This window comes from Bombus terrestris, chromosome 10, assembly GCF_910591885.1.
Source record: "Bombus terrestris chromosome 10, iyBomTerr1.2, whole genome shotgun sequence".
Lineage (NCBI taxonomy): Eukaryota > Metazoa > Arthropoda > Insecta > Hymenoptera > Apidae > Bombus > Bombus terrestris.
The window spans coordinates 3,621,677-3,648,213 of record NC_063278.1 but is presented as its reverse complement, the minus strand read 5'-3'; the positions used below and the strand labels follow the sequence as shown (position 1 = coordinate 3,648,213).

Below are 26,537 nucleotides of genomic sequence, written 5' to 3'. Positions count from 1 at the left end.
TATTAATTTATTTAGACAATTATCCCACTTTTATCTTTATTATCTTATATTGTTCCATAGAAATATTTTACAATACTGAACAAAAAGTATCTCCATTATTCTTCTAATTTCTGTTTGGGAAATATTTAGGAGAAATATAATATACAAAATATGATGATTTATAATAAATATTGGGAAGTATTATTATAAATATGCAAGTAGAATATGAATTTGTTGAATTCACTATGTACACATTTATACAATATCATCCAATAAAAAATATACAGTTTCATTGGAATATACAAATTTCAAAAAGATAAAATTTAATTGAAGCGTTAAGTGAAATGATAAAACCATTTTGATAGTATACACACTGATTCAAATGATAAAAACAGAAAATATAAAATAATTTATCCAGCGTCCCTTATTACTATGATACGTCATAATCATCTTCTCTTTTTCTTTTCATAGAATCTTCAATCTCTACTTTGATAGGTGGCATTGTTTGTCCTGAAGAAATCTGTATTTTTGGCTTGGCTACTTGTGCCTTTACGGTAGCTCCACCAGTTGTGGCTATAAATTTAAACAATTAATATAAATAAAAAATGAAAAATATAATAGCAAATATTATTATTATTACATACACAATTTTGTATCTTACGTATTAATGAAATATGGATAGAGGGGATAGATGTTTGGGAATGCAAGGTCCGGAAGGGATCTGTGATACAATTAACAAATTAGTTCCTGTTATATATTCTTTACTTTTACTTTCCTGTATCATTTACCTGTTGTAAATTTCAGGACAGGTTTTGGTATTGAAATGCTTTGAGTTCTGGCAACTGTTGCAAGTGTCCCAGGCCTTTTAACTATGGAGAGGCCAGATTTACTACTTTCTACTTTGTTCTTAGACTGACCACTTTGGATGTTATTTCCAACCAAAGAATGCAATGGTTTCCCAACTACTTTCTTCGTTGAATTCTTAAGTTTATAATTTGTTGCATTCAAGCAAAATCTGTCAGGTGGTAATCTTAAACCACTGTTTGATTTGACAAATGGCAATGGTATATTGTTTTTGGCCCGAGCAACATCTAATAACACTTCTCTTGGTGGTGGATTTGTAAACGTACGTTCCAATTGCATCTTAACTGCTAATCTAACGTCATCCAAATCGATAAACTTCTTTTTAGCGTGATTTGCGTAAATTCTACTGTCGTCTAATATGCAAGTAACATAACCTGTGAAATTTAAACCGAAAATAACTTTACAGCTTACTTCCAAATGTAAAATCATAAATGCAAAATCATGCATGATTATATACTTCATTGCATCTACATTACTTTAAATAAATTGTAAATATAATAAATTACTTACGATACGTAAATTCGAGCAATTGGTTTATAACCTTCGAATCGTAATCTGTAATTCCCATATCTTTCATAATTGACATTATAACTTGGGCATCTTTTGGAATATGTTTTACGTGGCTCATATTTTTCGCTTTTTCCGCCATTTTAAGAAATACTCTTATAATAGTACTCTCTACAACAATTCCGAGTCACAACTATATGTATCTTGAATTAACTTTCCAAGTCAAAGTTCGACTAAACATTATGAAATACACGCCAATATCATGCAGTGCTACCATTTATAAAATTCAAACTTTACAAGATCAGAAATTTATTATTTTCAAATTTTGTAATTAATAATAATTATCCATTGCTGTCATCATTTTTACTGTTAAATATTGTTTTCGAACATCAAGAAGTAATTACATGAAAAGACATGAAAAAATTTGTAGTTTTAGTGCGGTAGTTAATGTAGTTAGTGTGGTAGCCATTAAAGCAGAATTCATCATATTACACTTAAATTTGTTTGTTGGGTTCGTGAGTTGATATTTGTTATTTTGGGCGAATGCATGTATGCATCTTTGAATTACCATCTACCAATCTTTGAGGTAAATATATCTCGCTGTATTCAATTGATTTTATGCGAATTATATATTCAAAGATCATATTTAGTTTCTATTTCATTTTATTTTACATTTTAGACATATGGTCAAAATTAACAGCAATGGCATCCTTAGGGGTAGTTGATAGACATCACGAACAAGAATTCTTATCTGTAATGCAATCTTATGTCCTGTGGGATACTGGTGCAGGAGCTGATTGTTCCCAAAGTAGTGGCTTGTGTGTGCTAGGGCTCATTCGTGCAAAGCATGGGACAGCAATTACAGATTACTTATTTGGCCAGTTTAAGGACACACAGAATGAGGTATAATGATTTGCAAAAATATAGTGTAGTCATAGAATCAATTGAGCAGTAAAGTAATTCCGTGTTGAGCAATGAAGTGACAAATTAAAAGATAAAGCAGAGAATAGTAAACTTGAACTTATTGATCATAGTTTATTAATAGTTACAGTATCAAATATTATGTAGAAGGTAAAGTTAAAGACAAAATTAACATTATATACATAATGTTAAATAAAATAATATTATTGTTTTTTTATATCAATTTGAAACTGCAGGATATGGTATATTTATAATCTGGAATGATTTTCTTATAGATGACCTGTCATTGGAGCTGTTTAGGACTGGGTCTGGCTGCTACAGAATCGCATATGGACGATTGAAATTCAGAGTTTATCAAAATGATATTATTATGGGTTAAGGGTTCCACTATAGGCATGATCGTTCTTGGATCCAGATCAATGCAAGCAATTGAGAATATGGTTGTGGTAAGTTGAAATAAAAGTTTATTTACATATATTTTGATGATTAATATTATCATCTGGTATTTACTTCTCAACTTGAAGAAATATGTTATATATTCGTGTGAAGAATAACTTTATCCACCAGGTGCATATGGATACTGATTTTTAGTTTGGAATGTATAGGTTCCTTTAGCTCTGTAAAAGAAATTGATATGTATTAGTATCAGATAATTAAATTAATATTAAAAAGAGTAGAACCCAAACAAAAATGTTTCCCTACTAAATATTACAATAAATACTGTACTTTGAATATCTGCATTCTATGCATTTGCGTATCTTCATATTTCTCAGAAATGCGTAACGCTCTGCAATCATAAATTAATGACAGTAGTAAAATAAAACTCACTTCGGGTCAAGGGTAGGACCACCCATGTATGCCGTTGTCCCATTCTGAGATACACCGAGGAAGCCTTTTGATTTCATAACAGATTCACTGTAGTATTCGTAGCTGCGTGAATGTGCGCAAGCTCCTGTGTTTCATAAAATTTATTTTTAATATTGCACACACACACACACACACACAAAGTGCGCAACTAATATCTTTTCAACTGATACCTGTTAGTAACTCGAGACTCTATAGTATGTTCCTTACCTATCAAGTCATTGACGCATCCTGGTTGATTTCTTCCATCATTGGCAAAGAAATCAGAAGTACCAACAGAGATATCCAGACCCAAATATCCGGCGCATGTGTGAATAACTTGAACATTTCGCGCATCCGATTTATCAACTCTTCCATCAGGCCCTTTGTGTTCAAACATTGGTTTGGCAGCGTCGAGTGCTATAATGGCAAATATTTAGGGATTTAGTATAATTTACTGTATCATGATTGCCGGATATAAAATCAATTTGCATTAAAATGTATAAAGATTTAAAAATTACTTTTTTTCTGATTTAAGTTAATCTAAATGTACCTTCGATGTTTTAAAAATTTACCCTTCAAACTTGAAAACTTCACTAATCTTTCTGTTTATCTTTCATTTGCCAATCTCAATCAATCTATCCTATTGTTTCCGATGTGACATTAAAAACTGCGCTCCTCGAACTTCGTGGAGAACTTTAGAATACCATTTTACTAATATATCGTTACCCACCGATAACTTCCGCAACTTGGCTCGACCTAGTTCCTATCTCTAGTGCACTTAAGCCTGCGACATGAGCACCGAGGGAGTGTCCAACAATTTTCAGTTTGGACGTTCGTAAACCAGCGCCAGTTTGTAGGAAATTCACGAAATCAGCTACGCGGAGAGCAACGCGTGGTACGCTTTTTGCAACGACGGAATAAAGCAGGTTTTTTGCTATTTTACCCCAATCGACGATAATGACGTTGCTATCCCAGACATTAAGGAAAGCTGAAAACAAGAAATATTGTTCGTCATAATATTAAAATGTTAAAAATATGACCATTACCGTTCGTAAGTTGTAGCACACCCGTTGATATTCACCACGAATTGAATACTTTTTACTGCTCATATTTTCTAAATGTTTTGTTATAAATCTATTTCTTTGATCCGTCTTATAATGTACGTAATGTAATTATATATTTGTCTTATAATGTAAAATACTGATTAAGTTCAATTCGGTAAAGTCAGAAAGATTCTATGTCTCGAAATAAGATGAAAATCAAAAAATGAAATTTCCAACGTAATTTCGTTGTTCTTTCTTTTATTCTTACTTCCAGTCACAGAATCTTCCCTGATTTCAGTTATATCACGAATTTTAGCTCACAGTGTATTTATTATATCGATGAAACTTATTTACCATCGCGTACGAGTGTACATGACGAAGATCGACCATTGGAATTCCAACCATGAGTAACTATGATGGTTTCCCTGTGCGGATTCCAATGACTCTTTCGTACAGAGACTATGTCGTTTAGATTTATCACATCACCAATTGTAGGGTTATCTCTAGAATAAAAATTAAATTCTTCAATGTTAATTCGTCGAACACGGGATGACCTACTTGTAATTGTCTCCTCTGCAAAAAGATCTGTTATTTTACAAACTTATTCTCATTTTAGCAGACGAGGAGCAACTGTAATGTTTTAACATAGAAAAGAAAATTAATGAATAACGATAAGACACATTTTGCTCAAACCGAAGATTCTTTTTAATGTTTGAAATTTTTAATGTAATGGGTTGAAAATAATTGCAATACGAGGTTCTCCATAGTTCTCTATAGTTTGTGCATAAGGGTAGACTGACAGGCGAGTATTATAGTGATCTTTCACAGCGAACAGATTAGCTTTATTATAATTAGTTTAGTACAAATTACTTTTCTGATTAATCAAATAATTTTAAATACTTTTTCAGTTTATCTCTCAAATATCAATTATAGTGAGATAGTGCATAAAAATGCACTCGTGGAATATTTAAATATGCAAGAATATACATAAACGTACAGAAGATATTTTCAGTAAATAAAAAGGTTACCAAAAAATAATTCTAACCGTGTGTAAAGGTTGAAACTGATCGATTCCACATTGATACCTAAAATGGTAAGTTCTAATTCAGTTAGTGGAGAGTTATCGATTTTAATCAGATACGGCACTCCTGTTTCATCCGAAAAGATCGTGTAATTGTTTTCCGTTAACACCGTGAGCAACGCAGGATAAACTGAAAAGAATATTTTTCTCGTTAATCAGTTACTCGATTTTTCTGTGTCTAGATCGAATAATATTCTGATACGAACTTAATGCTATTCCCGTTGTCATTGCTGTCGTTGTGGTTCACTATGCACACCGCAATATAGCAGCCCGACTTCTTGGCTTTCGCGTTTTGCCGCTTCTTTTTATAGGTTTAAGGGAAACAATGGTAATCCACTCGAGTATTATACAGTTGATAAGTGACTGATACTCGATTGATGGATTAATAGCGAGTCACATTCACGAATCAACTACGAGTAGTTAGAAAAATAGCGTGGATCTTCTATTCTTAACGAAAGCACGGTCTTAAGTAAGAACTTAAGTGTGAAGACGTTTAACTATTTGTTTTACCTATACTTTAGACATATTATATGTATTAGAATTTCTTTTAATTCCTCAAAATCTGAATTCTAATGTTTAGTTTGAATCTTTGATTTAGCAATGCTTTAAAATAGGTTTGCTTTCAATTTTTCCATTCACTTCGCGAGTATTTAGGAAATTCGTTTCATTACTTCGAAAGTAGATAATTTAAATTTGTTGATTTAGAGCGTTAAGCTTCTTTCTAAACTGTTCAATATTTAAATTTGAAGTTAAATAACACGCAGTAATTTCAAGTAATGCGAAGAAACAATACCGGTGATGTCTCTAAAGTTAGTCTTTTTTTTTTTTAATTGGAGCTCTCAATTACTGCAGTCTTATTTCTGTTCATCTGGTAGACGCTCGTTAAGAAAACTACTCAATGAAGTATTACACTTTGTGTCATTTCTTTATATTCGTTTTCAAGCTTTTGGGGTCACTTGTGAAACAACGTGAACAATATACAATGTAAATAATTGATTATAATGGAAATTCTGGTTATACATAAATAGCTCTTAATTCTTCAAAGTTCCTTGAACAATCGATAAGTATTAACTACGTGCCTAGTAGACAGGTGTTTGTAATTTTTAAAATAATCAAATGATGCAGCCTTGCGGCACCTTTCGTTACTATGAATCATCATTATGGATCATAATAGAACTCATCTGTTTCTCGAATTTTTCGGGACAAGTGTTTTTACATTTTCAAGAATCGCTCCTTGGACATTGGAAAACTGGACCGTTGAAAACTGTAATTTACCATTTCTTTTCACTGTAGTTGTTTTTACAGAAAATTACGATAGTCGGTATTATCTTACCCGTGGCTTGTGATTAAACGATCAGATTAGACAATTCAGACTGCCCGTCGATTTCTTCATAGATTGTTATGAAATTATTGTAGCATTATCAATATGAATCGTACTATCATCGAAACTGTCATTAGAAATAATTTATTTCGTGATAAAGTAACTATTTTCCCAACAAGTTTTATGCTTAAGAGTATCTTAAGTTTCGAAAGACGAAGCAAGGGATTATTCGAAATTATTTCACGCGTCATTCGTTGATTACGCTAGCTTCGAAATATTGGATGTGACCACTCGTTGATTAAATAACTTTACAGATAAAAAATTGCACACCTTCAAACGATCGTCGGGCGTTTATCGTTTTTTACACTCACGAAATCATTATTAGCTCCTTTAGAAAGAGATGTGTCTGTTTCCATGTTTGTCATGTAGGATTTATAATAACGATGCGAGATTTCTATCAGAACTGACCTAATATTAAATCATTTCAGCCTTGTTCCCATTATGGTTAAGTATTTTTTTTTATTTTCTTTATTCGTGCTTTATGGCACGTGTTAGGTACCTGATATTCGGATAATAATTAGAATTCCAAATATATGCGTTTTCCGCTAAGGATCTCGGAGTGTTTTTTTTTCAGCGGTTAGTTGCAGTTATTTTTGATCGTAATTTTTCGCTGCGAGCAATGCCATATTTTCCTAGAGAGACTCGTGCATAATTTTGGCTCATTTATTTGCCAGATCCTCCTTCGCAAATACTGGCGACGAAAAGATAGGTGCAGGATTAACCCCATCGATTTGTCAACGTTGTTTCACTTGTCTCCAACATAATTTCGTCTCGTGCTACCTCGTTATCGTTGGAGTAAAAAATTACACTGGATTTTTCAGATAATATCGATGGAAATGTTTATGCACGTATAAATCTCGTCGCTATTACATGACGGGATGACGATTCTTCGAAATATTCACGTTCTTTAAGATCATGTGAATTATCATTCTCGGTATCTTGAGAAGCCCATAGGGTTTTTCTAGGTAAATACGTTAAGAGCGATAAGCGTAATTGAGACGAATGTTCTTCAGATTCTATGTTTTTATATGTTTTCACAATACGATAAAAGAAAGAGGGAAAAGAAAACTATGTGAACGATGAACGAAAGGATTCTTTTTTTCTTTCTTTGGAGAGGCGAATTAATGATTAGTTGAAAGAACGTGTTTGTAGATTCCTTTGAAGTATTAATTGTTTTCTATTGATTTCCTTATTTTATTCTCATTAACTTTTATCTAATCTCGTAAAAATTATTATACATGAATATAAACTAAGAAGAAGAAGAAGAAATATAATTTTAATAGAATTTTAAGGACATTGAAATTTATTGCTAAGCTTCCTTTTCAATTATGCGCTTATTATACTTTAATATAACTTATTATACTTTATTAAAATTATACACTTCGTATATTTTCTTCCTACAAATTATATTTCAGATTTAATTTAATAATCGAAATGAATGTTAAATACAAATTATTTACTTGTGCCGATTCAAGTTGATATTCGGTGCGTATATTGTTCTTAAGAAAACACTATTTTGTATATTTTGAAATTTATCTTTTTGTCCAATGCTATCAGTACACATAGGAAAATAAAAGCCTCGTGTTAGAATATGATTTACATTCGTATTCCTATAAAAATTTATATACTATATATATGTAATAATAATAATATATAATAATATTTTTATAAAATGAGGAATACGAGATATCAAGATTCAATGTTTTCAGGCTCGTTATGCATTACAAAGGATTATATTCGGCCACAGGTATAGGATTCCTCTAAGTGTTCAGGTGAGTACCAATAAAGAATACTTAAGTCAGTGGAATCAATATGACATTGCGAAATGCGAGTTCCTCAAAGTGACCAGCTAATCGTCGCTGTCTTTTCCGCAAGTTTGATATTCTATGCATAACTCGCATTCCTGCGTCTTGACATATACCTCGTAACGATTACTCAAATATATATTCGTTGTGTTTTTCACAGTGATTATTGGAATAATTACAAATGAAAAGGAATTTTGTATTTTGAAATTTTTAACAATCCAGTCCTTCTTATGTATACACCGTGTAACTTCATCATTTTGCAAAATTCTTAGAAATAATAGACGCACAATGTTTTTCCTTTTACATTGGTTTATTGAATTATGCACGAACGTAATAATAGAAATATAACGAAATGGATCATACTTAATTCAATAAAACAATATAAAAGAGAAATTGTTGTTCATCTATTATCACCTTATGAAACGAAAGAAACCTTTCGGACAGCCTAATATATCTTGCTCACTTGAAATCAGAAATTTTATAATGTAGCCTTATTTTATTTACTCTTGTTAGAAAGTAAGGCTACGTTAGAAAAAATTGGGATTTTTCATTTCGTATTTATTCAAGGAAAAAGCGTCAAGATCTCACGTATTTTTAGACGTCCCGGTATAATGCATCAGCTTGATTCGTATTATTTGTGTTTCTTTTTGTCTCATATTGTTGACCATCTCGATAACCAGCATCCTACCGTATCTAAATATTGCTCTCGAGTTGACGAGGGCTTTTAGTTTTATCGGATCGGAAGTTTCTGCGCAGAAGACCACTGTCGTTGATTTCCTGGTTATTTTTTATTTCGGATTTTAAGACAATAAGTCGTGCTTGCGAGATCAAAAGATTCGCGAAGGTTTTTAATAGATAGCTTATCATAGGTGATCACCTTTCGATGTTGACGTATCGTCTGACGTATGTTTATCGTATCATCGTGGCTCTATTTATACACAGTGTTTAACCGTGCGTGTGCCTAGTATTGTTCAAGAACAGGCACTTGAAGAGAGGGTTAAATTATTTGTACGAGCTTAAGATGCTTTTATCAACAGGATTTGTAATAATTGCGAAAGAAGGTAGAATTTCCAGTATTTCAATAAATAAGGAAACGATCGCTCGAATAAGAACATTTCCAATAGTGGCATATCCCTTTTTCCTATAGCGATTGTTTAGCGATTTTTATATATAATTTATTGAACAATCAAACCAATCACTTCCCAAGAACGACGATTATGTGAACACGTCCATCATAGAGTACATTAAACGAAACAATAAAGTAGAATGAAGAAGGAATAAGCATCTTGCTTGGTATTTGTGAAAATTATGTATTAGGTCGTCCGGAAAGTGTCTTTCTTTTACAGACACGTCTTTTACAACGACGCATCTTTATACAAACATGAAACCTAATCTGTCGAACGTTGTGATCTTTATTTTGGTAGAAGAAAATGGATGATACGTAATCCGATAAAATAATATAAAACGGAAAAGCCATTGTTTCCTTATAAAACGAAAGAAACTTTTCGGACGACCTAATAGATGGTCGGCTAATTTTGTCGAAACGCTGTTATGTTACGTAACATAGGATAATGTTACAATATAAGTCATTTATATTATTAAGCTCTTTGTTTAATAATCTTTGAGACAAAACAAGGTATTTTTAGTTAGTCTTTGACGGTTTCATCAAGTCACAGCTGTGTCGGAGTTTTTGTTTCAATTGCGAACCAGTAGGTTGTTGCTATTGTGTATTTCTTTCATTTCCATTGACTATTTATAAAGCTGTTTATATTGTTATTGAAACAATATGCTATTCTTGATCAAAATTCAGATGGAGCGAAACGCGCACGTTGTTTTCCAGCGATCACACGCGGATTAGCGAATGAAGTTTGTATTTAATTAAATTCAAATCTGAAAAGAAATATTGCATCAAGGTATAATCTCTGCCTTGCACGATTATTTTCTTCTTTTAGAGAAGTATGATTTTACTTTAATCAGTTCGATATCAGTTTATCAGAATCGATAAATTGCTACAGCCGAAAGGTTATATTTAAATTGAAAATGATCTTTTTGGTTTCTTTACCCGTTTCATTATCGCATAATTTATCTTCACAGGATTAGTTATACTTTGAACTGTCAAAGTTATGGAGAAATGATTAAATATAACATAAATAGCATCTTCTCTGAAGTCGCTTAGCTTCTAAAGCGAAAATTACGTTTTCTTGTACACTGCACGTAATTTAAAAAAAAGTAACTGTTTATCTGATAATTTATTATACTTATCTACCCAAAATTTCGGAAAAATAGTTAAAAAATTCTATTATTCGTACATGTCACGAAGTAACACTGGAATTTTTTCGTATTTCGAGAATGGACATAAATCAGCGATTAAAGCCACGTGCGGCCCAACGTTGTCGTCATCGCGCTCGCTGTTGTTTCGCGAGATAATCGTCACTAATCGATCATAAAGCTGTCGTTTTAGACAGTTACAGAAAAAGGTAAGAAATTGTATCAATTAAAAGTAATTATACGTGAACGCTTGAAAGAAGACTACAACTTTGCATACATTTATCATATGTCGCGTGAAGAGCCACCGTTACTCGTATATTACATCACGTTGCACTGCTGGAGTTAGTTAATCGCGATTATTACATCGCATTATTGCAAATGTTGACAATCCGAATTTAAAGACAGGTCTGAAAGAAAATGTGTTAAACGTACCATCTGAACGTGTAATCTTGCGAGATGATGCATTTCCTTTGAGAGCGTATTTTACAACGCTATATGTTTGCCAAACATTATTATATGCATAGCAAATAGAAAATTTATACTCATAGATGCTGCCGTGTTAGACGCATAGTAGAAAATCCACTTGGCGTACTCGCTGATCGTTCCGCAAAGACTAGCGAAAATCGTAAATGCTTCTTTGTACTCGATACGATCGAATAAGAAAAGTAAACTGATACCAAAAATCATATAAACGGATAAATTGTACCTGGCGATTGTTCAAATAATTTACCACGGGATGGATTGTTGCATATTTGTTGCATATAAATCGCCATTACGTGACTGAAGTTTGTTTCTACTAGTTGGAAAAATAAAAACATAAATATTACATATACAGGACAATTTACAATTACTCTGACGGAAAGTGAAGTATTAGGTTGTCCGGAAAGTGTCTTTCTTTCGCAAACGTGTTTTTTACAAGAGAAACAAAGTCTGTGAAACGTCGCGGTATTTATCTCAACAGAACAAAATGAATCGACGAAATAATATAAAAGAAAGAACGTTGCGCGTCTATTGTTTCCTCATAAAACGAAAGAAACTTTTCGGACGACCTAATATTTAGCAACAGGCCTTTTAGTTTTATCGCATATCGGTTAAAGCCGCTATTTAATGCGTTAAATTACTATCACGTCGTATCATTTCATTTTTATTAAGGACTTGAAACTTCGATGGAAGTCGATCTCAGTCTACAGCAACTATACGTCGCTATTGTTCCCTTATCTCAATTTGGAACAATACAAAATGTACACTGACAATCTTAGCATACGAATAGGAACGTTGACAATTGAACGTTGATAATTTTTATCAAGATGATGCAGTTCCTGACGAGGCTGTGGGCATCGCTATAGGCATGGTCATGCCTGCATCGAAATCGACTCAAACAGCAGAGAATATGGTTGGGGTAAGTGGAAGTAAAAGTCGTTTTACACAAATATCAAGTCATAGTAAGATCGAATGCTATTTACTTCTTAATTTATTTCTTAATTTGTACAAGTACCTTACAATTATTGAAATACATTCGAATATTAAATATTCAAACGAATAATTTCATCCGTCAAGAGCGTAAGGATATTAACTGCTAGTTTTGAAGTGGTAGGTTCCCCTAGCACTGTAAAGAAATTAACATATATTAGCACCAGCTAATTAAATTAAATTTCAAGAAATAATTAAATAGATATATTTAATAATTAGCTCTCAAGTGTCTACGCAAATTCATACTTTTATCAGCTAAAAGTGCAGGACCAAGAACTTTTACCTCCTAAATATTTTTACATCTACTTTACATCTTCTTTAAATTTCACGGAAATGCGTCGTAAAGCTCCATAATTTATCAATAACAGTAGTAAAATAAAACTTACTTCGGATCGAGGTTAGCACCACCCATGTATGCTGCTGCACCACTGTCAGTTACACCGCGGTAAGCTTTTGGATTCGTAATAGATTGACTGAAGTACTCGTAACTGCGTCCATGCGCGCAAGATCCTGTGTTTCATAAAATTCATTTCTAGCATCGCATATAGAGGCGCGCGCGCACACAACCGCGCGAATAATATTTTTTACATGGAAAATTGTCAGTAACAGACGATTCTGTAAGCATATTACTTACCTAACAAATCATCGCCGCATCCTGGTTGATGTCTTCCATCATTGGCAAAGAAATCGGAAGTACCAACAGAGATATCCAGACCCAAATATCCGGCACATGTGTGAATAACTTGAACATTTTGTGCGTCCGATTTATCAACTCTTTCACCGGTTCCTTTGTGTTCAAACAATGGCTTGGCAGGGTCGAGCGCTGAAATGGCAAATATTTAGAGACTTAAGTATAATTTATTGTACCATAATGTCGTTTTGTGGTATGATCTTTTTAAAAACGTTTCCCTTCGAGTTAACATAATGTAAACATATTTTTGACATTCCTAAATTTATCGTCCAAACTTGTGTACCTCACTTATCTTTCTGCTTATCTTTCATTTGCAAAACCAAATCAATCTACTCTGCTGTTTTAAACGCTATTAAACGCTAAACTGCTGTTAAAATCAACGGTATCGAATTTTCTTAGAGAACTTTAGAATACCACTTTAATAATATGTATACCGTTACTTACCGATAACTTCCGCCACTCGGCTCAATTTTCCTACCTCTCGCGCGCTCAAGCCGGCGACATGGGCACCGAGAGAGTGTCCAATAATTTTCAAGTTGGACGTGTGCAAACCGGCGCTAGTTCGCAGGAAATTTATGAAACTAGCTACGCGGCTAGCTACGCGTGGTACGTTCTTTGCAACAGCGATGTAATCCTTGTGATCTGCTATTTGACTCCAATCGACCACAATGACGTTGCAGTCGCGGACTTTAAGGAAAGCTAAAAATAGCAACAACAAAAATAAAATATTGCCTGTCGTAATTTTAAAATATCGAAGATATGGCCATTGCTGCTCGTAAATTGTAGGCCAATGTTTGTTGCAAATGATGTTTGTTGCAAATTACATATTTTTTACTATTTTTGGTTTCGTTATTTCTTTGCATTTAAAAACAAGCCTGGAATGTAAAATAAAGTTGCCACGTTTGAGGCCATGTCTTGAAGAAGATAGGCTTTGAATACGTTCGATCACGTGCACTTGACAAATGCAATTTTCTCGAAAACGAATTTTCAAGCGAACTAATTTTATTCTATATTTTCGACTTATCTTCCCACGTGGAATAATCTCTTACCAATTGTTTGCTTCTATACAGTCGATAATTATACAATATATTATCAGATGTCTCGTGCTATGCTATTTCGAGACGAAGGAAATCAGAAATTTTATTTGAATTCCCTGACGTTCAAATATTCGGCCATTGGTTTATATAATGTGCATAATTTTACTTAAAGGATAAAACTCACAGAAAATTTCGAATAGTTCAATATATCTTGTAATATATTATTTGTCAAGTTTAAAAATTCGATTTTCTCGAAAGATCAAACGTGCAACGTAAATTCGTTATTTTTATTTTCTAGTCACACGATTTCTACTGACTTTAATTATTTCACACGAATTTTAGCTCACGGTATATTTACTATATAAGATCGATGATACTTCACTTACCATCGCGTACGAGCGTACATGATTCAGATTGTCCGTTGCTATTCCAACCGTGAGTGACCACGATGGTTTGTCTGTTTGCGTTATAATGACTCTTTCGAACCGAGTTTATGTCATTTAATCTTAGGACGTCGCCATTTTTACTGTTTTTTCTAGAATAAATAGTATGTTTGAGCGAAGCTGTTAAACGTATTTCGAATGTATATTCAAGTAACACGCTGGAAACAAAGTTTTAACCCACATTTTTGTACATTTCGGTCTTACTCTGATTTTAGCGAACAGGATCGCTTTCTCGTATATTAAGTTCAAACTGAACATGTTTTCTAATGTTGGAAAGATATAATAAAAATGATCGAAAGAATGTAACAGGGTTAACGTTAGACAAAATTCTATGGTAGTACTTGCGTGAAAAGAAGCTTGAAAATTAGCAAAAATTCTCTGGCTATGCGTCCCTATGGATCAAACAAGAGCAAATTTTATAACATTAAATCGCGGGTTCTTATTTTCTTAAAATTTAACCTTTTTTTGAATAGGAACTCTGATTGCACGTTAGGAAGAAAAGATGTAATTCGTTACGGTGCTTTGCTGCGATTTAAACAATTAAAGGTAATAATTCCCGTAAGTAGATTTACGACAAAAATGTACAAAATGTATATAAGGATTTTCCATAGAGAAGAGATTGATATAAAATAATTCTAACTGCGTGTAAAGCGTGAAACTGATCGTATCCACATTGGCACCGAAAAGAATCAAGTCTGTTTCACTTAGTATGGTATTATCGAGTTTAACCAGAGACGGGTTTCCTTCTTTGGTCGGTAGAATCGTATAATTGGCTTCTCTCAACGTCGAGAGCAGCGTAGGATAAACTGAAAAAAACAATTCTTTCGTACTAAGTACGAATTATACGATTTTTCCCGATCGAAAAATATTCTGATACTAACATAGCACTAATGATGCATTTACCATGGCCGTCATCGTGATTCACTATACGCACCGCGGTATAGATCGACTTCTCAGCTTCCTTTCTTTACCGCTCCTTTTTATAGATTTGAAGGAAACAATGATTATTCGCTCAAGCACTGCACAATTGATAAGAAACTGATACTCACCTGATGAATGATGGCCGACTCGCACTGATGAATCTTTTACAAACAGAAAATTAAGGTGAATTGTTTCATCTTAACACGAAGCACGATGTTAAGTGCGAAGTTAAGTTAAGTTAATTGCAAAGATATTTAATTACTTGCTTTGGGTATAATTTCATTTATTTCTCGGAAGTAATAATAAAGAATAATTCAGTTTTTAATTCCCCAAAATCTGAATTCTACTAAATATTTATTTTGAATCTTTGATCTAACCACGCTTGCTTCAAATATTTATATCCACTTCGGGAGTTATTTAAGAAGTTCGTATATCGAAAATAGATAATTTAAATTTGTTCACTATGGACGTTAAGCTTCTTTTTAAACTGCTCAAAATTTAGATTCGAAGTTAAACAGTACGTAACTATTTCGAGTAATACAAAGAACAATAATGGTGCTGTATGTAAAATTAGTTGTCTGCCCTTTGTTTTTATCGAAGCTATCGCTTATTTTAGTCTTATTCTGCTTACCTGCTACAAGTTACTCGTTAAGAGAACTGTGTATTCAATGAAGTACATCGCCACGAATTAGTCATTTATATCTGTTAGAAACTTTTTGGGCCATCTTTGAACAGATGTGAATATTGTATGTAATTTATTATGATGGAAATTTTGGCCATACGTAAATTGTTCCTAATAGCTACTATCTTAATTGATTAGTTAATTAATTAATAGCTCTAAGGTTTTCAAAACAATCGGTAGATACTAATTACGTAATAAACAGGTGTTTGCAATTTTTTAAACGAGGGATCGTAATCAAATGTTGCGCACCTTTTGTTATTGAGGTGAATTATCATCATCATGGATAACAACGGAATTCGTTTTTTTCCGAACACATGTCAGTATATTTTCGATAATTACACTCACGATCTATCGTCAATTGTAGGAATTCGTGTGAAAATTGTAAGATCCATCCAAAATTCTAATTTACGATTTCTTTTCGATCTAATTGTCTTTACAGAAAATTACTAATTTAATTTAATTTACAGAAAATTAATAGTCGTTATTATCTCATCAACGACTTGTGATTTTGTGATCCTTGAAAATTTTCAGATGCAAAACTGTAATTCACGATTTCTTTCTCATTTCAGTTGTTTTTAGAGAAAATTATTACAACCCTTGATTAGATGATCAAACTATTCACAGAGTAACCATCGTTTTCTTCATAGTTTGTTATCGAATCGAAATTATTGTAACATCGTTAATACGAATCGTACTATCATGCAAACTGTCATTAAAAATAATTTATTTCATGATAAAGTAACTATTTGCCCAACAAGCTTCATACACGAGTGTGTCTTAAGTTTCGAAAGACGAAGTAGGGGATTATTTGAAACATCGTAAACGAAACTGAACTGTCAAATGTGTTTCACCATATGTCTCACACGTCATTTTACTGATTACGCTAGGTTTGAAATATTGGTTGTAGATACTCGTTGATTAAATAACTTTAGAGATATAACTTTAGGTATATAAATAAATAAATTAAAAAATTGCATACCTTCAAACGATCATCGGACGTTTGTCGTCTTTTAGGCTCAAGAAATCACTGTTAACGCGTTTCCCTTAGAAAGAGATGTGGTTGTCTTCATGGTTAACCTGGAGAATTTATAATAACGATGCGATATTTCCATCGAAACTGACCCGTGCTCCCATTCCGCTTAATTATTTTTTAAATGTCTGAAATTCCTGTTTTATGGCGCATCTTAGTCATTTAATATTTCGATAACAATTGGGATTCCACATATATGCGTCATCCCTTAAGAGACTAAAAGTGTCTTTTGGGGGACAGGATCCAGTTATTCTTCCATTGACAGCAATGCCATGTTTTCCTACGGAAAATCGTGCGTAATCTTGATCCATACTGTGAGACAATGCTACGAACTAATTTAGGACAGTCGCAGCGTAGTAGTTTACAGCGCGTCTTTTGATTCGAAACCTGCACACGCAGGCTATGACTTATCATAAATTATCATAGACAAATCTCTTTTACATCGTTCCATCTCGAACTCTGTTTTGTTATTTGTTCTTTTATTGCATTACTCGTAACAATCTTTTCTTATCTTCGCTTTACTAATAAGAATGACGATATCTTGGATGTAACAACTCTTACGAATTAACCATTCATGTACGTAGAATGCCAACAAAAATATTTACCGTCTCCAACGTAAATATAACACGTTGTTTCTTGTGGAACAAGTGGAAACTGTTCCACTTAAGTGTCATCTCGCGTTCTCAGGTATTGATTTTAATCGACGTAAAAAATTGAACGTTATCAGGGTTATTATGGATTGCATTCTTAAGAAAGTAAGATAGGTGGATAATTTTACCAAGACTGGAATTGATTTTTAAAACGTAAGGTTTTACCAGCGTAGATTATGCGGATTTGTAGAAAATATTGTTTGGAAAAAAAGAAACAATGGAGAAATAAGTAAGGTATAAGAGTATTTTGTTTACTTCAAAGGGTCCTGTAAATCTAACATCAAAGGGTAACATTCATTCATCAGATCAGAGAGTATTATCTAATGGCAGTTGATGATTATAACGATACAACCTTTATGAAGGAATTTTTATAAAGAATATTATGTAATCCCATTTAATACATCTAACGTTTGGTATAAAGATACCAAGTACAGGATAAAATATTATCGTGCAAGACTATACTTCAAAACAATTTAGATTTTCAACATTTATTTGTCACTCAATTACACGTGAAATGTTTATCAATCTTTATAATGAAAAATTAATGATAATGTCTCAGGTACATTAAAATTTATTTCTATCAAGGTGAATGGTGGTGATTTTTTATTCTTTCTTAATTGCTGTCATATCTACTCGTTGATAAACTATTAATTATTATTTTATCGAGTTCAATCAAGGAAAATAAGTTCAAAAAATTGCCCCGCAGCGGTTTGTCCCGCCTGTTCCGTGTCCCACAGTAACAAACTAATACATCCAGATAGAAAGATCAAAGATTTATTAACTACGCAACTACACGACACATAGAACCGCTCCCTCTTTTCTTTCTTCTGCTCTAGTAAGCCTTCCTCGCAGATCAACGAACAGTGATATGAAATAGATGCGTTCCTCAAAGATGCAATACCTCAATATCACCGTAACATCGCGACATCGAATGCTAAAAACACGATTTAGAAGATTTAGAAGATAGAAGATTTTGGAAAAAGTGAAGTTAACATTTCAAAGAGATCACTGGACTGCTTTACATGTGCCATTGCAATATTATAGTGCGCTTGTTAGGTAACAAATTACGGAATTCGCGATTAGCTGTACACCTGGAGATTGCACGTGTGGAGCTTGTGGGCGCGACGTGGACTCCAGCGCATCTTCTTTACCTTCGCCGCGTCCTACTCGCACCCTTGCGGGCCACACGCTTCGCGCGGCATATTCTCCAGAAAATATCAATAAGTTCGAGCATGATTATTCGTAGCTCGTACGACGCTCGTTCCGTTGGACGGAGACGTGTTTTTCCGCTTTTCCGCTGCTGGACGCGGACGAAGCTTGTATAACGAGTTATAATGAGATGATAGCGGAGTAGATGAAAGGGCAAAAGTTCGTCGTTGACACATGTGTTTGCAGCATGTTTATCGATTGCAGTACACAATTACTGAACGAAATAGGAAACCGTGCACGGTTCAATCGATGCGGTAACGAAGTTGTTGGAGACATGTCTGCGTAATTGTAATGGAATTTTCATGGCTCCTAAGAGCGATGCGTAATATGCCGTCGCACAGAAACGAGAAACCAACCCCTCGAGGACTCGATAGCGCTTCGATAAATATCCTTCGTGCTCTGTGTCTATCGTTTCCCGAAACGATAGCACGCGATGAAGCTCTTACCGCAGTTTCAATGGATTATATATGACGCACGTTAATTAAATTTGTCTGTTTTCAGGACATGGCAGCGAATGGCTACTGGTAATTCAGAAACTTGACGCAGGCTAGTCTGAAAATTGTGATATAATCGAAAAACGAACTTGTTAACACGATGACTGTCACGGTGATTATATTCAAACGATCAAAATAAGATAAATCTCACGGATTAAGAAATTTCCTACAATGTGAATGATTTTGATTAAAGATCACAAAAGGTTAATAACTTTTATTAAATTTTCTTATCTTAAATATATGATAAACTATATTTTTTCAATTATATGTACTTTCATTCATGTACTTTATAAAAACTTTATGTACTTTCTTTGTTAGTGAAGTCATTCCAAAATATGTTTAATTTAAATATATGTATAATTCGGTGCGCGATTACGTAAATTCCTTGTAGCAGTAATTTCACTCTATCTATAAAAAATGTGATTAATTAAAAATGATAATATTTAATGAATTAAACATAATTATAAAGGTTTCTTTATGTATTTGCTGAAGCATACATTTGTATTAGAAACAAAGTGACGTTTATTCTATCCTTAAGGCGTACTACGGGTAGCTATAGATCACGACCAGTATTGTACATTCTTTTATTAACAATGAAATGGTGTAACAAGAAGACAGTGTATAAGTTATCCTCTTTCCACAATGAAGAATTGGTTGACACGGAACATCATTATCGCATGCACAAAATGATTAAAAAGCCGAAGTGTGTTGTCGATTATAATCGATTGATGGAAACTGTGAATCAAATCACGATACCAATGCAAGATTTGCCATGTTGTCATATGTGTAATATTATATTTCGAAAAATAACACACGCAATACCATTATTAAAAGCTATTAGTATCATACAATTATATTATATTATATCATATTATTATATTCTGCGATGTTATTCGTTTCTAAATTGTAATTAAGAGTGAGTGTGTTAAGAAATTATTAATAATCCGTTTTGAGGGAATTTTTTTTCTTCGAAAAACACCGTCACAGCAGCTCGATTTGCAGCGAAGCGTAAACGCGACCGCTGACGATCTTTCTCGCGTGCACTGTTTTGGCGCGGAGGCTCGTTCAGCGAAAGTGCCGCTGAAGAAGCCGCGCGTAGCGAAAGGGTTAAGATGACGCTTTTGCTCGACATCGCTATGCATATGCTCATGCTTGCATCGAAATCAACTCAAGGAATTCAGGATATGGTTGCACTAAATCGAAATAAAAGTTCTCTTATACGAATTTGAATGAACGATAAAATTAGCAGCTATATATTTTTTAATTTGCAACATAATCTATACAATTATCTTACAAATATTAAAATACACCTGTGCAAAATACATCCAAATATTAAATATTCAGAAGAATAATGTTATCCATCAAGAGCATAAGGATACTCACTGTTAGTTTTGAAGTAGTAGGTTCCTTTAGCACTGTAAAAAGATTAACATATATTAGCACCAGCTAAATTAAATTTTATTATTAAATTAAATTTTAAGAAATAATTAAACAGATATATTTAGCAATTAGCTCTCAAGTATGTATGCAAATTCGTACTTTTATGAACTCAACTAAAAGTGCAAGACTAAGAATTTTCACTTCCTAAATATTATAACATGTACTGTCCATTATTTATTTGTATTCTACGCGTTCTTTAAATTTCCCGGAAATGCGTAAAATTCCATAATCTATTCGTAACAGTAGTCAAATAAAACTTACTTAGGATCGAGCGTAGCGCCACCCACGTATGCTGTTGCACCATCTGCACGTGTGCCGAGAAAGCCTTTCGGATTCGTAATTGATTCAGCGAAGATTTTGTAGCTACGCAAGTGTGCGCAAACTCCTGTGTTTCATAAAATTCGTTTTTAACATCGTACAAACAAACACACACAGACTGAGGCACAGAAATAATATTTTTTAAGTTGAAATGTGTCAATAATAGAATATTCTGTAGTATGTTCCCTACCAAAGAAGTCAATGCCGCATCCTGGTTGATGTCTTCCATCATTCGCATAGAAGTCTGAGGTACCAACAGACAGATAGTAACCGAACTGTCCAGAGCATGTGTGGATAATTTGAACATTTTCTGCGTCCGATTTATCAAGTCTTTCACCAGGTTTTTTGAGTTGAAACATTACGTTGGCAGGGTCGAGAGCTATAATGGCAAATACTTAGAGATTTAGTATAATTTACTGTATAATTTAGTATAATTTAATGATATCTCGCCGGACGTGAAATCAACTAATATTAAAGTGCATATAGAATTTGAAAATACCCTTTTAAGATAATCTAGAAGGTAATCTAAGATATAGTATCTAATATTTCCGCAATTTTAAAATTTATCGTTCAAACGTGTAAACCTCGCTTATCCTTTTGCTTATCTTTCATTTGCTAATCACAAATCAATCGACTCTACCGTTCTTAATCTGTTATTGAAATTGGCGCTACTAGATTTTCTTGGAGAACTTTCAATCGACACTTTAATAATATATCGTTACTCACCGATAACTTCCGCCACTCGGCTCGATTTTCCTACCTCTCGCGCGCTCAAGCCCGCGATTTGAGCACCGAAAGAATGCCCAACAATTTTCAAATTGGACGTTTGCAAACCAGCCTCGGTTCGCATAAAATTTATGAAACTAGCTGCACGATGAGCAACGTACGGTACGATGTCTGCGACGACAGAATAAATTAGTTTGTCTGCTATCTCACTCCAATCGAGAATAATAACGTTACAGTCTCGGACCTTGAGGAAACCTGAGAACAAAAAATATAATTGACGTATCGTACTTCGTAATTAATATTAAATATATGGCCATTGCCGCTCAAAAGTCGTAGCACACTTGTTCATACTGATTAAAAACTGAATACTTCTTACTGCGTTTATGTTTCAAGTATTTTATAATGTGAACTACCACTCAAAGTCCAATTCTTGTTGTTTATCAATAGATATTTATGGCCGAGAGTGCACATATTGTATAAATGGGTATTAAAGTTAGATTCAACCGAAGTCCAGGAAGATTCTAAGGCTGAAATTAAGATAAAAATCAGGAGTAACGGAGTCGCGTTGAAGCCTTTGTTTTCGACAAACTTGGATTTAGAAATTAGATAAATATACGTGAATTTTCCTAGTTCTTAATCACACAAGAATAAAAAATTGGAAAAACCAGTCTAAAATGTGGAATAAAATTATCTCGTTCAGTGTGTAGTTTTGAACGAGACACGGTTTGAACTTTCGAAATTCATGTTTTTTTGAAAAACTAACCGTGTAGTTGTAAAACGTCATTTTCTTGTTCTTTATCTTCGTTTTAGTTCGAGTCATAGAATCTCCTGTAACTTCAATTATATCACGAATTTGCTCTTACAGTGCATCTATGTATTTACCATCGCGTATGGTCGTACAAACTGGAGCTTCACCGCTGTGAGTCCAACCATGAGTGACTATAATGGTTTGCTTAGTTGCGTTCCAATGACTGTTCCGGATCGACTCTACGTCATTTAGTTTTAGGATCTCGCCATCTGTGGGATTGTCTCTAGAAGATCATATTTGATTGTAACTGTTGAATGTACCTTGAATCTGTCTGTTCAACATTCACCAAACACGAGACAACCTACATAGTTGTTTCTTCGCGATTCGCGAATTTCTATGTTTCAGTTTTATTCTCATTTCAGCATGCAATAGCGATGTGTAATTCTTTAAAAAAAAAGTTAATTACTACTTATGTTCATCTTTCAAATATTATCGTCATAATTAGATTGCCAATTTTTATGCGTTTCTCGATAATTCAAATGTGCAAAATGTACATTTTTCCTGTAGCGGCACTCGACAACAAATACCGCTACACGACAATAACTAAGCAACGGACACAGTAGCGAAGTGTTAGCGCTCTAGGTTTCGAACGTTCGGGACCCGGGTTCGATTCCCGGCCTCCGTGACTCAATTTTTCTTCCACGCATTAAGGTAGAAGAATAATTAACAGTACCCTGGCAGCGACATCTACAGCCGACAAATACTACTATCACGGACGACATAACGCACCTCTACATTAGTGACCTCGACGTGATCGACAGCGAAACAGAGGTGTGACCGTGACAGCACTACCGAGCCTTCCCATTATCGCGAATCTAAGTCTGTGGCAAGCTGGACTTCTACCGCTACGACGAACACGGAACGTCCCTTCCTTCAGCAAAACTTGACCCCTTTGACCCCTTACCGCTGACTCGCGCATGCGGGTGACTGGGTACGAAACGATGACCAAGCCAGGAGTGATGTTGTTAGCTATTGCAAAATTTGTGAGCATCACCGCCAGCGCGTAATTACTAAAAAAAAGGAGCAGAGTCCCACTACGACCGTACGCACACCGTACCGATAGGATCCACCGCCACATCGAAGAAGACATCGCGTAACATCGGCACGGACTCTTGACTTGATTGAATAACAATCAGCCTGATGCCTTTACCACACTAAAGGTTATAACGTTATCTCTGGTAAGGGGGTATTGTAGCGGCAACTACTACTATCACGGACAATATAACGCATCTTTACATTTCCATAAAGAAGGAAATTGATATAAAATAATACCAACCGTGTGTATAGCGTGAAGTTAACCGCATCCAAGTAGGTGTCCAAAGTGAGGTTTGCAGGCAGTGGGTTGTATTTGATTTCAAGATCAGTTATGTATCCATTTCCATCCGTTTTAACTGTTGGACTGATATAGGTCAACATCGAAAGAAGCGTAGGATAAACTGAGAAAATTTCTTTCGTTACTAAGTTACTCGATTTTTCCGTGTTTCGATCTAGAAAAATTCTGATACGAACCTGTTGATATATTATTTACCATGGCTGTCATCGCTATTTACTACACACCGTAATATCGTTTTACTTCTTCTTCTTCTTCGTGTTTCGCCGCTTTTTTATAGGTGATGAGAGATAATTTTTCACTCAAGTAATGCACGGTTGGTTATTGACTGATAGCCAATTGATGATGGATGAAAACCGACTCAACTGATAATGCACAAAGAGCGATATAACTGATGATGATTGACGATCAACTCAACTAATGATGGATGAAGACCAAAATTATTCCATAAGTAAGTTAGTAGTTAGAGAAATAAAGTGAATTTTTTCACTTTAACGAATGTATGATCTTAAGTGGTCAACGGGATAACTCTTTACTAAGCGTAAAATACTTTTAAACACGAAATACAATTGCTGGGGTGCTCGGTATAAGCTCGATGCGTAACTTTCCAAGGCGATCGCACGAATAAGAGAATAATAAGAACATAATAAGATGAAAATTGTCCTCTCTCCTCAACTGCGTTCGTTTGTTAAATACTCGTTAGAAGCATCAATGCCCCCAGGTCACCATTAACAACACAATAATCCCAAGCAAGGACTCCGTAAGATACCTGGGCATGACTCTGGACAGAAGGCTAACTTGGAAAAAACATATCTCAGAAAAAACAAAGCAATTAAAGGAAAAACTAAGAAAATTCTATTGGTTCACGGGCCGACGCTCCAAACTAAACATACAGAACAAAATAACCCTCTACGAAAACGCTAAGATCCCTATTAAATGCACCCTGGTATGTTACCAACGAAACAATCCACCGTGACCTCAAGATACCTACAGTCAAAGATGAAATACACAAGTCCAGAAGCAGATATAACACAAGAGTCAACAATCACCACAACCCACTAGTCACCCAACTACTTGACACGACGGACCAGGTCCGCAGACTAAAAAGAAAATACCCTCTACATTAAATCCTTAGTTTCTACTAGAACCAACAATATAAAACTATTATAATCCATGTCATTGTATCACGCCAAATTAAGTTACTGAAAATTCTCAACGAGAATTGATTATAAATATTCTAATAAATAAAAAAAAAAAAAAAAAAAAAAGAAGCATCAAGAAGGTTCTAATCGCCGTTACTAAGCAGTTTCTGCCTGGAATTTGATTATTAATACAATGTATGGCCCATTATATTGGCACCTCCGATATAAAATTACACGTGGCTACGTACGTTTTTGAGGCCGTATGTCGTCACAACTATTTTTTAGGTAGAGTCGTACAACTATTCCACACTTCCATAAAGCAAGACGTCCATCCCGTGACCGTGGCTACGCTCAGCGATCAGTCGTGTCACCTTGAGGCCAATCTCACTATCATAAATCTTGAACAATTACAATCAGATTGAATGACAGCAAAAGCATAATTACGGCTATGATAGAATCTAGGCTAAAGTATTAGAGGAATTTCCCAAAATTTCAAAGGAAAGGCTTCGGTTTCCTTTCATCTCCGACATATATATAATTCTAATAATAATCTAATAATTTCGAAATAATTTTTAGTAATACAGAAAACAATAACAGTGATGTTTCTAAAACTAGCTATTTCTTTTATCGAAGCTATCACTTATCGTAGTTTTACTTCTGATTACTTGTTTCTAACTTGTGTAACGAACAACTGAATGGAGTATTATATATCGGTTCTTTATATATAATATCGATGTTTTAAAAATTATGTAACTATAAAATTTCTGCTCCGCTATTACATAAATATACATAGAAAGATGTTCACATAAAATTTTGCATTTTCGAATAATATTTCCGAATTTATTGCCTTCCTTTATTAAAAATGCAAACAAATTCACGAAGCTTTTACGCGATTTTCTCAGAAGAGAAAACAAATTTGATTCGATTACAAGGGAAAAAAGAAATTCTCTTACCTTACGTGTGTTAAATGGTTAAATGTGACGTTTTCTCGGGACAATGATAAGGTGAAGGTATTATAATACTTTTTCTTTTCGATTATCTTTATTAATTCGACGAGAGCGGAAACGTATGATGTTTTGTAACAAGCGAGGTGATAAGGTGTCAATTAATTTTCACAAACACCGGAGTATACCTAACTACGTAGTTTATTAGAATATACCCAATGCGTACACTAGTCGCACGATACACTTGCTGTCTCGTTTCGCGGTCGCTAATAGATCGGCGCAAAGAAGTATCGGTTAATTGTTGCTGCTCGTGTCTCTCGGTAACTGAGAATGCGTCGCTACCCTGTCCGCTATATTTATATCCGCCGGAGTTGACGACAGGTGTTGGGATTTGAATTTCGAAGATGTTCTCGGAACGTCCCAACGGGCGCCGAGCTCGCGACCTTGTTTACAATTGTTGGCTTTTTGGATAGCTGACTCAAGGGCCTATGGTCACGGCAAAAACGA

At 34.2% G+C, this 26,537-nt stretch overlaps 5 protein-coding genes and 1 long non-coding RNA gene across 25 annotated transcripts; 1 reads left to right on the top strand and 5 right to left on the bottom strand.

The window, feature by feature from the left end:
* Positions 1 to 6: 6 nt before the first annotated feature.
* On the bottom strand, positions 7 to 1,598 carry LOC100645087 (transcription initiation factor TFIID subunit 9). Its single transcript, XM_003398381.4, has 3 exons — positions 1,354 to 1,598; positions 768 to 1,217; positions 7 to 552 (listed from the first exon to the last, which is right to left on the bottom strand). The coding sequence occupies exons 1-3, from the start codon at positions 1,490 to 1,492 to the stop codon at positions 410 to 412; spliced, it is 732 nt and encodes a 243-aa protein (XP_003398429.1). The 5' UTR covers positions 1,493 to 1,598; the 3' UTR covers positions 7 to 409.
* An 84-nt stretch (positions 1,599 to 1,682) lies between these two features.
* Positions 1,683 to 21,148, top strand: LOC100646152 (26S proteasome non-ATPase regulatory subunit 1). Of its 20 annotated transcripts, XR_007225476.1 has the most exons (9): positions 1,683 to 1,936; positions 2,030 to 2,253; positions 2,547 to 2,717; positions 4,777 to 5,253; positions 7,444 to 7,587; positions 8,332 to 8,394; positions 10,776 to 11,320; positions 11,848 to 12,094; positions 19,330 to 21,148. XR_007225476.1 is itself a non-coding variant. In XM_048409486.1 (3 exons), the coding sequence occupies exons 2-3, from the start codon at positions 2,053 to 2,055 to the stop codon at positions 2,610 to 2,612; spliced, it is 267 nt and encodes an 88-aa protein (XP_048265443.1). In that variant the 5' UTR covers positions 1,792 to 1,936; positions 2,030 to 2,052; the 3' UTR covers positions 2,613 to 3,003. The 20 variants fall into 20 exon arrangements, 1 of the variants encoding a protein (XP_048265443.1); XR_007225477.1 differs by lacking the exon at positions 7,444 to 7,587; XR_007225482.1 differs by lacking the exon at positions 10,776 to 11,320 and having other exon boundaries at positions 1,710 to 1,936.
* Positions 2,361 to 6,137, bottom strand: LOC100645681 (pancreatic lipase-related protein 2). The gene is made up of 7 exons (XM_003398386.4): positions 5,448 to 6,137; positions 5,206 to 5,371; positions 4,515 to 4,663; positions 3,848 to 4,105; positions 3,346 to 3,534; positions 3,100 to 3,223; positions 2,361 to 2,888 (listed from the first exon to the last, which is right to left on the bottom strand). Exons 1-7 carry the CDS (start codon positions 5,467 to 5,469, stop codon positions 2,828 to 2,830), a joined length of 969 nt encoding a protein of 322 aa, XP_003398434.1. The 5' UTR covers positions 5,470 to 6,137; the 3' UTR covers positions 2,361 to 2,827.
* Positions 12,149 to 15,978, bottom strand: LOC100645453 (pancreatic lipase-related protein 2). Its single transcript, XM_003398384.4, has 9 exons — positions 15,889 to 15,978; positions 15,386 to 15,418; positions 15,218 to 15,312; positions 14,977 to 15,142; positions 14,280 to 14,428; positions 13,301 to 13,555; positions 12,800 to 12,988; positions 12,552 to 12,675; positions 12,149 to 12,301 (listed from the first exon to the last, which is right to left on the bottom strand). Exons 3-9 carry the CDS (start codon positions 15,249 to 15,251, stop codon positions 12,265 to 12,267), a joined length of 954 nt encoding a protein of 317 aa, XP_003398432.1. The 5' UTR covers positions 15,252 to 15,312; positions 15,386 to 15,418; positions 15,889 to 15,978; the 3' UTR covers positions 12,149 to 12,264.
* Positions 20,547 to 24,283, bottom strand: LOC100645916 (pancreatic lipase-related protein 2). Its single transcript, XM_003398388.4, has 7 exons — positions 24,124 to 24,283; positions 23,891 to 24,050; positions 22,689 to 22,837; positions 21,807 to 22,061; positions 21,271 to 21,459; positions 21,024 to 21,147; positions 20,547 to 20,737 (listed from the first exon to the last, which is right to left on the bottom strand). Exons 1-7 carry the CDS (start codon positions 24,152 to 24,154, stop codon positions 20,677 to 20,679), a joined length of 969 nt encoding a protein of 322 aa, XP_003398436.1. The 5' UTR covers positions 24,155 to 24,283; the 3' UTR covers positions 20,547 to 20,676.
* An 889-nt stretch (positions 24,284 to 25,172) lies between these two features.
* LOC125385824 lies at positions 25,173 to 26,423 on the bottom strand. Its single transcript, XR_007225494.1, has 3 exons — positions 26,040 to 26,423; positions 25,335 to 25,484; positions 25,173 to 25,257 (listed from the first exon to the last, which is right to left on the bottom strand). It is a non-coding gene; the product is annotated as an uncharacterized LOC125385824 (long non-coding RNA).
* Positions 26,424 to 26,537: the final 114 nt, after the last annotated feature.

Excerpts from the sequence above, each read along its gene's own strand:
- LOC100645087 (XM_003398381.4), bottom strand. The coding sequence starts at position 1,492 with ATGGCGGAAAAAGCGAAAAATATGAGCCACGTAAAACATATTCCAAAA. Across the intron at positions 1,218-1,353 it reads ATTGCTCGAATTTACGTATC|GTTATGTTACTTGCATATTA; the intron begins GTAAGTAATTTA and ends TAAATTTCACAG. Across the intron at positions 553-767 it reads TGTCCTGAAATTTACAACAG|CCACAACTGGTGGAGCTACC; the intron begins GTAAATGATACA and ends TTAAATTTATAG.
- LOC100646152 (XM_048409486.1), top strand. The coding sequence starts at position 2,053 with ATGGCATCCTTAGGGGTAGTTGATAGACATCACGAACAAGAATTCTTA. Across the intron at positions 2,254-2,546 it reads TTAAGGACACACAGAATGAG|ATGACCTGTCATTGGAGCTG; the intron begins GTATAATGATTT and ends ATTTTCTTATAG.
- LOC100645681 (XM_003398386.4), bottom strand. The coding sequence starts at position 5,469 with ATGACAACGGGAATAGCATTAA. Across the intron at positions 4,664-5,205 it reads AGTTTCAACCTTTACACACG|AGATAACCCTACAATTGGTG; the intron begins GTTAGAATTATT and ends TTTTTATTCTAG. Across the intron at positions 4,106-4,514 it reads ATGTACACTCGTACGCGATG|CTTTCCTTAATGTCTGGGAT; the intron begins GTAAATAAGTTT and ends TCTTGTTTTCAG.
- LOC100645453 (XM_003398384.4), bottom strand. The coding sequence starts at position 15,251 with ATGACGGCCATGGTAAATGCATCATTAGTGCTAT. Across the intron at positions 14,429-14,976 it reads AGTTTCACGCTTTACACGCA|AAAAAACAGTAAAAATGGCG; the intron begins GTTAGAATTATT and ends TATTTATTCTAG. Across the intron at positions 12,676-12,799 it reads ATGCGGCGATGATTTGTTAG|GATCTTGCGCGCATGGACGC; the intron begins GTAAGTAATATG and ends TATGAAACACAG.
- LOC100645916 (XM_003398388.4), bottom strand. The coding sequence starts at position 24,154 with ATGACAGCCATGGTAAATAATATATCAACAG. Across the intron at positions 22,062-22,688 it reads TTGTACGACCATACGCGATG|GTTTCCTCAAGGTCCGAGAC; the intron begins GTAAATACATAG and ends TTTTGTTCTCAG. Across the intron at positions 21,460-21,806 it reads CCGAGTGGCGGAAGTTATCG|CTCTCGACCCTGCCAACGTA; the intron begins GTGAGTAACGAT and ends TTGCCATTATAG.